The 16334-nt window shown below is 40.5% G+C and overlaps 1 protein-coding gene across 2 annotated transcripts in view; it reads right to left on the bottom strand.

Moving 5' to 3' along the window:
• Window positions 1-16334, bottom strand: part of CREB5 (cAMP responsive element binding protein 5) — a 417388-nt gene that overhangs the window by 101385 nt on the left and 299669 nt on the right. For both annotated transcript variants that reach the window (XM_010388326.2, XM_010388328.2), the window contains one exon: window positions 5149-5275. In XM_010388326.2, the coding sequence (XP_010386628.1) occupies window positions 5149-5275 (127 nt within the window). The remainder of the gene's footprint in view (window positions 1-5148; window positions 5276-16334) is intronic.

The raw sequence follows: 16334 nt of genomic DNA, 5'->3' as shown, positions 1-16334 counted from the left end.
CAGATCACTTTCAAATAAGATTACCAAATATTTCCACTTTTGTATATACTCCAACTACCACCGATAGTGCTTATTTTTATGGATGCAAAGAATAATATATCCATACAAAAACTATAGGAAAACTAAATGATCTATTTCAAGTAACTCCACTAAATATAATCACCAAGCTTACCTACTATGAAAGGATAAATACTATACCAAATGGTTAACTTGGGATATCTATGGCTTTTTTTTCTCTCTAAATTTTATACAGTAAACATAAATCTTTTGGGCAATCAAAATAATTAGTTATAAGAGCAACACTCTCAGAGGTGGTGGGCCTTCCTGTCACCCTGGTTCCCAAACACAATCATTATGATCCAGCCAGGCATTTGAGGTGCTGCCCAGCCCATCTCTTCTTCCTTGTTACCCTGTTACTCTATGCAGCCGCAGTTTCAGGCCTGGCTTCATAGCAGGGCTAAGTCTTTGGGTAAGTGAAGAAAGCGGCCGAGGGTTTTGTATTTCACATGAATGGCCACTCTCACATTGTCTTCCTGCTGGCCTGCCATTGTGTCTAAAATGAACATCGTTCAAATACCTGAATCGAGTTTTGGCATTTTAATCTCCAGGGTGCTCCTATTAAGAAGTAAATACAGCAAAATGTCTACTTCCATCCAGGAAGGGTGTGTTTGATTAATAATATTTTCCATTTGGTGGGAAATTAACACTTTTAAAAGAATAAGAATAAATCAAGTACACTTAATACTAAAATCACACAGAAAAGAATTAGACTTTCCTCAGGGGAACAAGAATAGATTCTTTAATGCAAGCGTGTTTCCATTTGCCATCGGATGGAAATGAAAACAATGATTGGTAATTTTAAGAAACCAGGTTTCTGCTTAAAGTTAGCCTAGGTAGTCTTGGAAAATACGGAGTTGCTTACTATTGGAGGTGTTCAAAGAGTGGAGGACTGAAATCTCATGAACGAGAGTGAAGCTTGATAGGGATCATTGAACTAAATGACCCTTAAATGTCTCTTCCCTTGTTGCAATTCCATGACTGCAATTTCTGTTGTGTCTGCCCCAGAGGCAGGGGTATAATTATGACATAAATCTGTGGGTTAGTAGAGGTGCTAGCTAAAAGCTTTCTCTCAATTGACTGGTGGCTACTCCCTGTGACAGTTAAGAGCCATCAGCCTTACCTTAGCCTGAATGAGCTGATTAGTCATCTGGCAGTGTACAGATGTGTGAAACTGTTTCAAGAGGACCTAATAAAGGTGAATTTTCTGTACACTTCCAAGCATTTCCATACAACTTTTTGAGGCCTTGCCAATTCAGTAAAATAAAATGTTCATTCCCACGCACCCCTCCTAAATCTCTGAACAGCTACTCTAATTTTTAAAATTATTTTTATTGTGGTAAAACACAAATAACATAAAATTACCATTTTAACCTTTTAAAAGTATCATTAGGTACATTAAATTCAGGGCCATTAAGTACATTCATGTACTGTAATTGTAAATCATGAAGAATTCAAGAGTTTCACTGCTTTAAAAAATTCATGTTACTTTTATCTCCCCTTCCAGAGGCTGGTGGATGGGAGAGCTGGAATAGTATTTGACCCCTTATTCCGACTGGTGACCCTCTCAGAGAGGGAAATCAAATTCCAAAATAACTTTTGCTTCCAGTTTGCCAAAGAAGGATCTTCCGGGAGTACAGATAATTGTCCAGAGCCTTCCAAGCTACTAGTTATATAAGGAGGTAAGAGTACCTGCTCACAGCTTCTGGAATTGTAGTCAGCAATGCTTCCCACTTTTTGGAAAAGTTATAGTCTCTACCTAACCTGTGATTCACAAAATGCCAGTTTTAAACAGGCTGATTTACCTATTTAAAAAAATTACATTTCCAACTTCATGACTGTTGTCTTATAGACCTAGAGTGTCGGCAAGAGCCTCTTCAAAATAAATATTTGGTGCTTTGGACTTAGGCTCTGTCTGCACCAGGAGCTTGACTTTAATGAGTTGATTAGAATAAAAAGCCCAGAAGATGGGAGTGGCTTTGCTGAATACCGGGCAACATTTAGCACTGCAGGTAAAATACCCATGTAAAGGATTTCACCTTCTGCACACACTGGAAAACAGGAGCTAGCATGTCTGTAGTTCAGTGAGGTTTTGTAATTATAAATGTGTGTTCACACTTCCAAATTATTAAAGCATTTGAATTTCAAGATAAGAAATCACAACCCAGTGAACTCCTTGAGGGCAATGGCTGCCTTGTTCTTCATCCTGTCCTCAGCACCCAGCACAGTACTTGGCACACAAAAGGTGCTCAACAAGTTTGTGAAATGGATGAAGGAGCAAATGGATGAAATAATACATCATTTTGTTTCACGCCTAGACTTCATAAAATGTGTGGTCCAGCAGCAGGCATTACAAATCAGTGAAGATTCTTGTCCTCACTTATAGACACAGTCTTATCTTTTATACCCAGGGAATCATGGTCTTCCAGGGCAGAAACTCTAGGGGAAGAGGCTCCCCTGTGACCAGGTTTAAAATGCCCAATTTATAGTACAAGAACTGGTGACATGATAATAAGAAAGAAAGGGACTAGGTTTCTAGGGCCTGGAACTCTTACGATATGCTTTTTAGAGATCTTAAGTTAACGTTTATTTGTTACATTCATGTCCCTCAAGACCAGGGCTTCTCAGTCTCAGGCCTGTTGAATATTGGGCTACATAATCCTTCGTTATGGGGGCTGTCTTGTGCATTGCAGGATGTTCAGCAGCATCCCTGGCCTCTATCCACTAGGTGCCTCTACCTTCCCATCGACCCTGATTGTGACAACCAATGGAGTCTCCAGATATTGCCACATATCCCCTGGGGGACAAAATCACCCCCCAGGTGAGCATTGCTGCTCTAAACTGACACCTATTCCCATGGCAGCTGTACACATCAATGTCACAGGTTTGGGAGCTCTTGACCATGCAGCTGAACCTTTGCTGCTACTCTGAAGCACTAACAGGAGGTCAAGCTGTAGGAATAAATGGTGTGGTAGAAACTGGTTTCTCTGGGTCTTTTCAGCCTAAGTGTCTCATCTTTGCCCCTGGGAATGGTGCACAGCTTAGCCAAATTAAAAAAAAAAAAAAAGTCTCAGCAGTGGTATTTTTCTGGGCAATGCATGGAAGTTCTAAAAAAAAATAATTTTTGGATGGGAACAGCTTAAAGCCTAAAAGAAAACAGCTCGTGGTGGAAGTCTTCACATAATTGGTTGGGTTGAATAAAATGTGGGATAATTGCATTGATGGTGCTATTTTCTTTCACCTAGAGGGGTCTAAGGAGAGCAACATAGCAACATAGGTAAAGTCAACCAACGTGATCTGTCCTCTGGCCCAATGTTGCGAAGACTGTTTCTAATCTGGACTGCTCAGTATTTAGAGTGGGCAAGTCCATTTCTCTAGACTGAGTCTGCGGACCCTTTGCTGTTCCCCTGCTTACACTTAGATAAATGAGCAAATTGCTCAACCTGGGATGATCTGAGCTACTCAGTGTCAATTGAGATGTGCGTTCCAGCCACAACTCTTCACTCACAAGCTGTGTGATATTAGACAACTACCTTCAACTTCTTCTTCAGCTTTTCATCTGTAAAATGAGTATATTAATAATTACTGCTACTGCATCCCCACAGGATTGCTGTGAGAATAAAATGAAATAACAATAGAAACAATTTCTTAAAATGCTAAAAGGCTTTGCAAGGCGTTGTTAATATGGTTGTGAGAAGGATTTTAATTGAGTTGTTATAGTGCCTCTAGGGCTTCTGAGAACTCCCGTGGCCCTGTTAACACACCAGCCAACTTCACCAAAGCACAATGCCAGGGAGGATGAAGAAGAGGTACAGGGAAGAGGTCCATGGAAGGAGTGGAAGGTTTCTTCTGGAAAACTGGGTATCTCCCTTCTATGTTTATCTATTATTATTTTTTGTTTTTGTTTTTTGAGACAGAGTCTCACTCTATCACCCAGACTAGAGTGCAGGGGCGCGATGTTGGCTCACTGTAACCTCTGCATCACGGGTTCAGGTGATTCTCCTGCCTCAGCCTCCTGAGTAGCTGGGACTACAGGTACACGCCACCACACCCAGCTAATTTTTGTATATTTAGTAGAGATGGGGTTTCACCATGTTGGTCAGGCTGGTCTCGATCTCCTGACCTTGTGATCTACCTGCCTTGGCCTCCCAAAGTGCTGGGATTACAGGCATGAGCCACCATGCCTGGCCTTATCCATTATTTTTATTGTTTGTCATTAGATAATGATTATGAGTCGAGACTCAGAAATCAGAGTACCTGGATTTAAGTCCTACCTCCATCACCTACTAGCTCTATAAACCCAGCCAAATTACTCAGCTTCTCTATACCTCAGTCTCCTTATCTGTAAAATAGGCATAGTAACAGTGCCTATCTCACAGGTTTGTTGTGAGAGGGAAAGGAGAGAGTGTGTGCATATCATATAGTAGTTAAGAGAGTGGGCTCTAGAGCCAGAATTCCAGGGTTCAAAACTCAGCCACTCTGCTTCTCAGCTGAGCAAGTTACTTGCCTTTCTTTCCTCATTCAAAAAGTGGGGACAGTAATACACCCTCTTTGTAGAATTGTTTTGTGTGTTGACAAAGTGCTTGGAATGTGACTAGCATACAGTAAACACTCAATAAATACTGCTAGCATGATTAACAGAACAACAGAACACGATATGCATAAATGCATGTTAGCAGCTATTATGTATGATCGTTGTTATTGTTATTATTACAGTTATTACCCTGAGTCCTGGTTAGACCACTCACTGGCAATTTAAGGACACCCTGTATACAACCCAAACTGTAGACTTCGGAATAGACACGAAACAGCATCTCCCTGAACAAATTCCATTCCCTGGGTGTCACAGGCCCACTTGTCACCACGGGACCATAGCTCATCGCAAAGCACTGAAGGGTGGAGAAGCCAACACAATGCCTGGGGATGGGCAACTGGGCCCTCAAAGCAAACTGGCACACAGCTCAACCCTCCATTTAGAAGCAGCCGCCTTCTTTCCCATCAGCTTGGATCTCAGAGTTTCCTTTGCCCTTTCAAGAGTGGCAAACCTCAGTGCAAGTGACAAGCTATTGTGAGACACATAGAGACACTTACTGGCATCAAGACGGCGGAAGATCCTGGCATTGTGGGGTTGGGCAGGGTCCCAGGCATGGAGGCTGGCATGGGCTGTCTCTGTCTGTTGTGGAGATGTAGCAGAGAAGATAGAGAGCCTGGGACAGGCCTGGGACAAAGAAAAAAAACAAACATGATTCCTGGTGCCCTGGGCCTGTTTCCCCAGTGTCCAGAACAGCGGGGACAACAATGTCACATGTGCAGCAGATCAGATCCACTGATGGGAGAGTCACATAATTGAGGATATTAGGGAAATAATAACAAATAAAACACAAGCCTGGCTTCCTTTGCTGCTTCCTAGTTAATATATCAAATTCCACTTCATTTCCTGACCTCTGTTATCTAACTGATGTTCAATAGAAACAAGCCAATAAGTCTCCTAAACTCTCGCGTCTTAGGAAAGGAACTTGGTGGTGAAATTCTTTGTTTACTCAGAAATCTCAGCCCTCTGAAGTGTCTTAGAGCCTGAGATCTGCGTACATTTATTTTAGCCACACTCTCCCACACCTCTGCCTGGAAGCCTGCCTGGCTTTGCTCTGGAAACACTTTCACTCTCTGGATTTGCAGAGCAAACTTCATTCATGAATTCCCCACAGAAATCTGTTTTGACTCTTTCATCGTTCTCCACCGTGAATGGAAAAAAACAAACCAAAGAAGCTAGATCCCGGGGCGGCAGCACAGCTGGCCTTTCTCAGAGCGAGTCCGGAGCCTAGCCTCCAATTACCAGCCTCTCGTTTCATAATAACGTGAGGTGTTAGGCTGTTTCACAGAAACTGATTTGGGCCTGACCTACAAGACTTGGGTAAGCACTCCTCGGGGGAGTATTGTACATAGTTTGAGCTTTTGCTTCAATTTACCAGAAAAAAATTTTAAGGGCCTTAAATTGATTTAATGAGCCAGAGAATGTGGAGCTGAGGGAAAAGGGAATTATTTGTGTTTATTAAAAATGGCAAACAAGTGACCTCTCCACATAAATTCTCAATCTCCTCATGCTTTTGCTCTAGGGAGCTGTATAAATGTGAAATCATTAAATTAAAGACCTAACAACAAACAAACAAAACAAAACAAACAAACAAAAACTTCCCAGGACCTCTGAGTCTTCCATGTTAAACAACCTTATCCCGAATGTTATGCTAGAAACTAGTGCTTCCAGAATGAATGCATTCTGTTAAGAGAGAGAGAGAACAACACACACACACACACACACACACACAGAGAGAGAGAGAGAGAGAGAGAGAGAGAGAGAGAAAGAGAGAGAGAGAGAAAGACAAAGAGAGAGAGAGGCTCCTTCGTGCTAAGTGCTGGGCAAAGGTTGCAGACAGAGATGTTTCTGGGTAGGGCAATGCTTTCCTGTGCTTCTGAAGACAACCCTGTCTAGTGTCCCCAACCAGAGTAGGAGAAGGAGCTGCTTCCCCGGAGTTCCTCTGACTCCCATGAAAAGTGGAAGATTGAGGTGGGGGAGAGAATGCCAACATATTCTTCCTTCACATGCCTATTACAATTTCAAAGAAGATAAAGTTTTCCACTCTTTTTGCCCAAGAGCTCTTTTGGAAATAGAGCTAACCACCAGAGTCACACATCATAGAAGGATTAGTCATTAATCAGTCAAGATTTATGATCAGTTTAGAAAGGTGTATATATGAAAATATAAAAGAATATAAAGAGTTTGAGACCAGCCTGGCCAACATCGTGAAACACCATCTCTACTAAAAACACAAAAATTAGCTGGGCGTGGTGGCACACGTCTGTAATCTCAGCTACTTGAGAGGCTGAGGCAGGAGAATTGAGCTGAGAATCCACCACTGCACTCCAGCCTGGGCCACAAAGCGAGACTCCATCTCAAAAAAAAAAAAAAAAAAAAAAAAGAATATAAAGCCTTTCCACAGAGGTTATGCAGATGCACACAAATTACACCCAGTTTTATTAGTAGAATGTGTATGTGAGGAGATACACAGAGAAGCTAATGGAAGCAGCTTGTAACAATGAGGAGTGCTTTCGGAAAAGCAGATGAAGTGCCCTGGGTATTTCTTGACATGTACTCTTGGACCTCTGGAGTATAGATTGACAATAAGGACTAAGAGGGCCTGTGAAGGTTCTTTGGCTTTTACAGATCTAGAAGACTGCTGGTTTCAATTGCTCCAAAATACCATGGCAGGTTGTGCCTTCACTAGGTCTTAAAGTCTCCTTCAGAGGTGGATAGACCGAGTCAGATCGGTATAGGATGTGGCTCAGTCAACCAAATTTGTTGATATCCTCCAGTCTTAATGTTTTGTCTGGGAACTTTACTGAATAGAAAATAGTAGAATATCAAAGTATGTAATGTTTAATAATGGTCAGTTCTTCTAAATCCAAGATAAATAATCCAAACTTCCTACCTCCATAATGAGAAAGATTCATTGAGAGGACCCCAACATATAGCTAATCATGCATCTATATATCCATCTCAATAGATGTACACAATACATCTATACGCACATACAGCCTTTTACCATATGTTTGTATTCCTAGTCACCAGAGGGGAATGTTTTGAGTATAGACAGTTAGGAACAAGTAAAAAGTATTATAGCAAAGACAGCTAAAAACATTTTTTTATTATGTTGGTTTGCAATATCATGCTCATGGGACAACGGGCAACATATTATCATCATTTACATTCTGTCTCCAGTGGGACATACGAAAACTAATATTGTTCATTAGGATTTTTTTGAGGTGTTCTTTTTCAAAAAGAAATCAGGGAATCTCTCTGAACCTATTCTGGTTCAGGGGATTGCCCATTAAAAAAAAAATTTAAAAAATTAGAGAAAAAAATTAATTAAACAACTTAATGCTTACGCGAATGGGGATGCAAAAGTAATTACATTTAAAATGAGTTTTTATCCTTCCTGAAACCATGGAAAACTCTCAGCTATATAAATAGTTTGGGAATGGTATGTTTCATTTAATTCAGTGTTCTTATTAGATAAGTTATTTCTACACTTCGTAGAGACCTATCAGATTTTATAATATCAAGTATTTCCTCATTAAGATAGCCTTTCAGGGTACTAGATTCCCTTGGGATTATACTAATAATTTCCTAATAATACTGATCAGGCTAATTAGTAATGTATAGACGGGAAAGGATTATTTGCGATCTCTGTATGTTTGGATTCTGAATGATTTTGAGCTTACAGTGTTCTACACAGATTCCATAAATCATTACCCCAACCCCCACCTACCAAACCAACAGAATTTTCTCTCCATTTCTTGCTTGAATTTTTGAAACTACAAAAACTGAAAAAAGTAAATAAAATGACCTGTGCCTACCCATCACTAGGTATATAAAGGACTAGACTGAGGCATGTAGCTACGTAGCTAGGTCCAAGAAACAATCATTTGTCCAGAATGCTCATATCGTTAAAGTAAGCATGGCACTGGAATAATTGCATTGTCTAATTCCCTTTGTGTGTATTGAAATTAGGATTATTATTTAATACATTATACTTGCATACAACTTTTTCTATTGCATTCAAATAACGCTTCTTATTTTTTAAGGTATTTTATTGTCCCTCACTTCATGTGCCCTGAAACAATGCAATGAGGTAGTTAGGTCATATTCTTCCCATTTAAATCAGGAGTATGCTGAATTCAGAGACATTTAAATTTTCCCAAAGTCACATAGGTCATGAATGGGAATGGGGCTTGTACTCAACTTGCAGCATAGGGCTTCCCCCATCACACCTGGATGGCTCCCATAACTACGTTATTATTGATTTTTTATGCTAAAAAATTCATAGTTCATTTCCTTTGATATTCACACTGCTCCCTAGACTTTCTATAAAGTAGTAAAATCCTGTAATACTGCTAACGTGAGAATTCACTCATCCACATGAAATTACATTTTCTTCCTGTAAAACAAAACAAAACAAAACTTCCCAAACAACACATCAGTTAGACTCTGAAAATAATATGGCAAATTGCAGTAAAGTTGTGAAAACAAAGACCCAACAGTCCTTCTCCAGTGCAGGCTTGTTGCCATGAGCTAATAATTCCAGACTTTGTGCAGGCCAAGCCTCCCTTTTAATAACCATATGCCTCTAGGTAAAGTATTCCTACTAAAAATTATTGAGGCATGGAACAAGGTAAGATGTGTGAGCTCATGTTGGATTGTTCAATTACTAAACTGAGTCCTGCAGCATTAAGAGTTTTCCAACTTGACAGATTATTCCTCTTTCTACACTTGTATAAACATACTGCTTACGGTTGAAATCTATGTAAGCTTTTCTTTCAATTAAAATGTCAAGGATGACAGACTGTGTTTTCACTGTCCTTAGCAGAATGATAGGCACCGCAGCGAGAGATTTCATGTCCTCATTTTCCCCCCGAAGGATGTTTTCCTGTCTAGGGGTGTCTGAAAAGTCAGAACTGTGTCTACAGGTCTTCCTTGCCCTGGGGTAAGCCTATCGTCAGGCCAGTGCTTTGGTCTGGAAGGCGCGCAGGGGTCTCTCCACCCTGCTCTCCTTTCTCAGGTCTTCAGAAGATCTGTGGCACACTAGGACTATCTGTTACACTCTCAGGACAGACAGATCTGCCACGTATGTGACCAGGCAAAGGAAAGAGGGTCAATAATGAAAAAAAGGTAAGTGAGAAGATGGGAAGATATTGATCTTCCCATTTTCTTTTAATGAGCATCAAAAGTAGACCATAGGCTGGGTGCAGCAGCTCATGCCTGTAATCCAGAACTTTGGGAGGCAGAGCTGGGTGGACCACTTGAGCCCAGGAGTTCGAGACCAGCGTAGGTAACATGGAAAAACTCTGTCTCTGTAAAAAGAAAAATATACAGAAACTAGCCAGGCATGGTGGTGCTTGGAGGCTGAGGTAAGAGGATCACTTGAGCGCAGGAGGTAGAGGTGGCAGTAAGCTGAGATCACACCGTTGCACTCCAAAACCTGGGCATCACAGTGAGACTCTAACTCCGAAAAAAAAAAAAAAAAAAAAAAAAAAAAAAAAAAAAAAAAAAAAAAAAAAAAGCAGACCATAGATATGGAAGAAATCTTGAAAAAAAAATTTAATAATAATGTAAGGACGTGGTAGAGAATAGAATTAAAAAGCAAAAAGCTTCAGGGAGCAGGAGGATATCCAGATGTCATTGTTACTAAAGTTACTGACTGGGGGAAAAGACTCTTAACTTTCAGGCTCTCCATTTCATCATCTAATGAACAGATAAGCCTATAGGCTATCTCAAAGGCTCTTGAAGCTCTAAAATTCAGATTTCAGGACTTGAAAACAAGATGTTCTTAATCCAACTAGATTATGACTTCCATCATGATAAGGGTATCATGCACTGCTCACTGCAGCATCCACAGTGCTTAACCCCAGCATCTGGCACACAGTAGGTGGTCAGTGTCTTCATTCAGTAAAATGAAGCCGGTCCAGCATTTAGTTCTTCATATCAAAACTGCATTTAAAACACGACTAATAGGATGGGCGCGGTGGCTCAAGCCTGTAATCCCAGCACTTTGGGAGGCCGAGACGGGCGGATCACGAGGTCAGGAGATCAAGACCATCCTGGCTAACATGGTGAAACCCCGTCTCTACTAAAAATACAAAAAACTAGCCGGGCGACCTGGCGGGCGCCTGTAGTCCCAGCTACTCGGGAGGCTGAGGCAGGAGAATGGCGTGAACCCGGGAGGCGGAGCTTGCAGTGAGCTGAGATCCGGCCACTGCACTCCAGCCTGGGCGACAGAGCGAGACTCCGTCTCAAAAAAAAAAAAAAAAAAAAAAAAAACACGACTAAACCCCAAATAGAAGGTGTTCCTAAAAATTAAGAGAAGTTGATTAAAAAGGCTTTACATTCCATGGGATTCATACTTCTTTCTCACTTAAATAAAACAAAATTTCACACACAGACCACAAAAAGAGTATTTGCTCATTGTACTTGTATTTGCTTATGCAAAGAAATAGTGCTTCTGGTCAGGTGAGGTGGCTCACGCCTGTAATCCTACCATTTTGGGAGGCTGAGGTGGGTGGATGGCTTGAGCTCAGGAGTTCGAAACCACCCTGGACAACATGGCAAAACCCCATCTCTATAAAAAAAATACAAAAACTAACCAGGCATAGTCCCAGCTACTTGGGAGACAGAGGTGAGAGGATCACTTGAGACTGGGAGGTCGAGGATGCAGTGAGATGAGATCTTGCCACTGCACTCCAGCCTGGGCAACAGAGTGAGATTTTATCATAAATAAATAAATAAATAAATGTTTTAAATGTGTGCTTCTTTTGGAACTTCTTAAATGAAGTCTTGTAGCCTAATTTGGCAAACTATTTTTTGTTTTGTTTTGTTTGTTTGTTTTTGGTCTGGGATAGGAGACTGAAATGCTAAAGAGAGGAATACAAACTCTTAAATCTTAAGAGGTGGCAATTACTAATGCAAAATTCTTATTTCCTCATTCTTCTCCAAAGTGGAATCTAAAAATTTCTATTTTTGGCCAGGTGCAGTGGTTCACACCTGTAATCCCAACACTTTGGGAGGACGAGATGGGAGGATTGCTTGAGGTCAGGAGTTTGAGACCAGTCTGGCCAACATGGTGAAACCCCATCTCTACTAAAAATACAAAAATTAGCCAGATGTGATGGTGGGCACCTGTCATCCCAGCTACTCGGGAGGCTGAGGCACAAGTCACTGGAACCCAAGAGGCAGAGGCTGCAGTGAGCTGAGATCATGCCATGGCACTCCAGCCTGGGTGACAGAGTGAGATTCCATTTCAGAAAATAGCTGGGATTATAGGCATGCACCACTATGCCAGGCTAATTTTTCTATTTTTAGTAGAGACGGGGTTTCACCATGTTGGCCAGGCTGGTCTTGGACTCTTGACCTCAAGTGATTCGCCTGCCTCGGCCTCCCAAAGTGCTGGGATTACAGGTCTATTTTCATAAAGAAAGAAAACTGTTAGAATAATCAAGAAGGTTAAATAGAAAGACAATATACTTAGCTTTCTTGGCGGGTAATAATTACATTGTAAAATGCAGTGATGTGTAAAGTGAAGGACATGGGCCAGACTACCAAGGTTGGAATCCTAGCTCTGTCACTTACCAGCTGTGTGACCTTGGGCAAATTACTTGTCCTCTCTGTGCCTCAGTTTCCTCAACTATAAAATGGAAATGATAGAGATATTTATCTCATGATACTAAATGAGCTGTTGAATATACTGAGTTATTTTTGTTATTATTATTCTGAAATGTTGATCTAACAGCAGATTAATCACCATACTACAATCAAAAAATTATGGCTTGCTCTAAAACACCAATCTTTAGCTTTAAAGAACCACAGTCCAACAAATGTAAAATGCCCAACACTGGCTGCATGTAAGATATTTCTTTAAAAATCCATCAACTTTAGATTTCCAAACCCTTCTACAGAGGCAAATGAACTTCTCTCACCCACAACTTTACAGAATTTCAAAATGACTTCACATTATTTCTCAGAAAAAGCCCTTAAAAATATTTCCTCAAAATGGAACAAAACTAGTTTCCCAGTATCTTGTTTTTCCTAAAAACAATGACAAAAATTGGGAACACAGAAGCAAGAATTAGGAACACAAGAAAGCTGCCTGACCCATAGTTTTAAAAGACAACTTATTACCCGTATCTTTTTTGTGAATGAGCTCATGCTCTGAACCAAATCTTACCATCAAGCTCCTAAAGATAGACAGCAGATATAATATTTCCCCTTTTAACAAATGACACAAAGAAGTAGAAATATTTAGTCCTAGAAAAGGCAGCAAAATGCCAGCAGACTCAATTAAAACATGTATTCTCTCTTTCCAAGCTTTCCTAGGCTCAAGGGAGGGCTGCTGGCGGAAGATCTGGGATTTCCCCATCTGCTTTTCTTTTGGTGACACAGAATGTTGAGTGTGCAGGAAGAGAATTTTGCCTTTGTATCTGTAGCCTATTCTCTGCCTCTTCCTATCCTGTCCTAAAACAGTCACTGTCAAACAGTGAATGCTCTAGCTTATCAGGGAGAACAGTAAGCCCACCTCCCTGTGACACAACATGATAAGCTCCAAGACCTTGTACCATCTGGCCTCTGACTACCTCTCTCGCTCCTTGCTCTGGGCTTGGTATACCTGCCATAGTGATTTCCTTTCACCTTCATGGAAGCACCATCTGTCTTCCTGCCACAAAGCCTGATATATGTAATCTTCACCACCTTCTCTGGGCAACCACATCAGACTGGAGCCCTTTCTCGAGTGCTCTCAGTATACCCTGTACATTTCTCTAGGAACATTGATCACTATTCAATCAATGAATCAATCAGTCATCAGAGATCAATTAAACAACAAATACGTGTCAGGCTTTGTGCACTCTCTCATTTTAGAAAAGAAAACTGGTTTAGCCAGTTAGATCATTTAATTAATAATTTATTTACAAATTTCCAATTGGTGTATATATAATGATAAATTAAATGTGTTCTGTAGGCTCTTAGAATGTACCATCTCAGCTTCCTGATTGTAATTCATCAATGATTTATGTTTAATTTTTAAAGATGGGGTCTTGGTATGGTGCCCAGGTGGGCTTAAAACTCCTGGGAGCAAGAAGTCCTTCTGCCTCAGCCTCCCAAGTAGCTGGGACTACAGGCACTCACCATAGCATCTAGCAATTCATTAATTTTGAGTAATTTTTTAAAGTGTCTCTTCTCCCAACTAGACAACAAACTTCTTGAGTCTGATATTATGTCTACCTGTTTACCACAGCAGATATTTCTGAAACTTAAGAGAGTACATGCTACCTAGTAGGTGCTTAATAAATATGTCTTTTATTAATGAAAACATAAATATCAAGAATCACTCTAACAACAGACAGTCCAGGAATCATGTTTAGTAGATATCTTCACTTACTAATGAGAATAAATTAACTGATTTACAAGTCATAAGTGAAACTCCATTTTACAATAACAGCTTAGTACAACTCATTTCTGTTCTTGAAAAGCATAAAAGGTAATGTGTAGTTTTTATCAGCACCCCTTAAACTCAAGCTTTTAGATGAGTTCTAGATCCATTTGTTTTTACATCAATTAAATCAATTTCCACTTGAAATTATATTTTAGGCATTTCATAAGAAAAGGCCAAGGATAATTCAGGAACACTCATCTGTCTCCAATCTACACTATGTTTTAAAAATTGGATGCCTGCCCTGCAATAAGGTTGTACTTTAGAATGCTCAAAGCTCTGCACAAGGAGGCACCAGTTACACCCACACTGTGGTCAACTAAACATCTCATTTCTGCTTTGCATGGACTTACTGATATTGACAAGGGCACTTTTGGATCATTATCACCAGGGTGTTGGAAATTAACTTTACCACACGAGGTAAATTTGGGCCTCCTTTTTATCAATTTGGTACTACTGATGCCTTTATTTTATGGATATAGTATCTGTTGTTTTGGAAATAATTTCTTCTTCTTTTTTTTGTAAGAAAAGCCTGGCTTCACGAAAGCCAATGGTAGTAATAAAACATAATACAGCTAACAGATCTGCATCCTGCTGGAGCCTTTGCCTTGTTTTATAGCATATACACTGCATCTACTTAGGCGGAGGAGATGTTTACTAGGGCTTTCAAGCGTTTTAAACACAGAAAGCAGTAATAGGAGGGGAGATCCGAATTTATGATCATTCTGTTAAGACTATTAAAGCAACCTCTTTTTGGCTTCTTTAGTGACTGATTTCTGCACCATTAATCTGAATTAGTCATGCAGTCAGCTTGATTCATTTATTAACCAAAAACATGGCTGGATTGGTTTCTAATGTACTATTGTCAAAAAAAAAAAAAAAAATCCATCTTCAAAATCTGATTTTTTTCCCTTACAAAGAGCGAAAAGCTTTTTATAAAGACCTTTCATTAAAGACTCTAAATGCCTGAACAGTTGGCTTTATCCATAGGTCAGACTTACAGACATGAAGAGATGGCTTTTCAATAAGCCAATAACTTCTCAGTTGCATCAATTATTCATAAAGTTACACTTAGAAAAGGCAAGTAAATGCAGATCAAAAGATGAAATGAAAGATGATTTTGAACGCAGCTCAAATAAGTGCTGTACATCTGATTATTTGGGAAAAAATATCCTCAGAAAGACATCTCTCAGTTACATTTCTTTCTGTTGTGAGTTGTTAAAAAGATTCCTCCTTGCCTCATAAGGACAAATAAGTAGCCCTCTGATTATGAGTCTTGTCATTTACATGTGATTGCTGCTTGCATTCATTCACCATAAATGAATAATTCATGAAAACATTCACTGGCACACTTGCCTGGGTATTCTGTAGAGGCAGAGAGTTCCCTGAGCTCAGGGCCACATGGAGAGCCCCACCCCCATTCTGAGCTCTAAGTCAGCAATTCTGTTTAGGTTTGAGCTTGTCGGTTAGTGTATTTTAATGAATAATCTGTGGCGGAATCCACACCTAGCACAATCCTCCAATATCTGTATTCCAAACAGATGACGGAATTTTGAAGCCGAATGACAATAGCTCCAGCAGCAAGAGACTTCCATGAAAACAGAACTCTTGTAAAGATCTATTGGATCTTCCGGGCAGCCTCTGCTTATCCGGTGCCTCCTGCAAGGCTCTTCGATTCACTGCTGCCCTCACTCGTGCTTATTTCACCCTTTTGCGAATCTCAAGGCAGGGTCTCTTAGGCAGTTTTCAAATATCTCTCCTGGGAGACCAAATTTATGACACCCTCCACCCAGCCACTCGCCGGGATTATTTCAGCTCTTTAAAAGGCAGGGCTAGAATTTATTAGCTCCACGATACATTGGCAGGGAAGGGATGTGTCGGTGGCCCAGAGGGAGTGGTTTTCAGCAGCTGTGACTACATGCATGGACTATGCAAACTTGGGCTGCTAAAAGCCTGATTTCTCAAGTTCTATTCTTAATGATAAAGTGATATCGTGCTGAGAGGATCACTTATTCTCTAAGGAAACACAAACAAGGAAAGGGGCATTGCCTAACAAGGCTGAGCAAACTCTTCACTGGGTTACATCCTAACAGGGAGCTTCAGGCTCTATCTCAATCACCGCTATGATCAAATCACGAAAAACCCTGGGAACAGAGTGAGGATTCCCAAAGAGATCCTTGTCAGGCATCATGGGGAGAAGGGGGATGTGTGGAGAATTTGGAGAAAGTTCCAGAGAAGCATAAG

This window comes from Rhinopithecus roxellana, chromosome 6 (assembly GCF_007565055.1).
Source record: "Rhinopithecus roxellana isolate Shanxi Qingling chromosome 6, ASM756505v1, whole genome shotgun sequence".
NCBI lineage: Eukaryota > Metazoa > Chordata > Mammalia > Primates > Cercopithecidae > Rhinopithecus > Rhinopithecus roxellana.
Note: the sequence above shows the minus strand (reverse complement) of the source record. Positions and strands in the feature narration are given on the sequence as shown.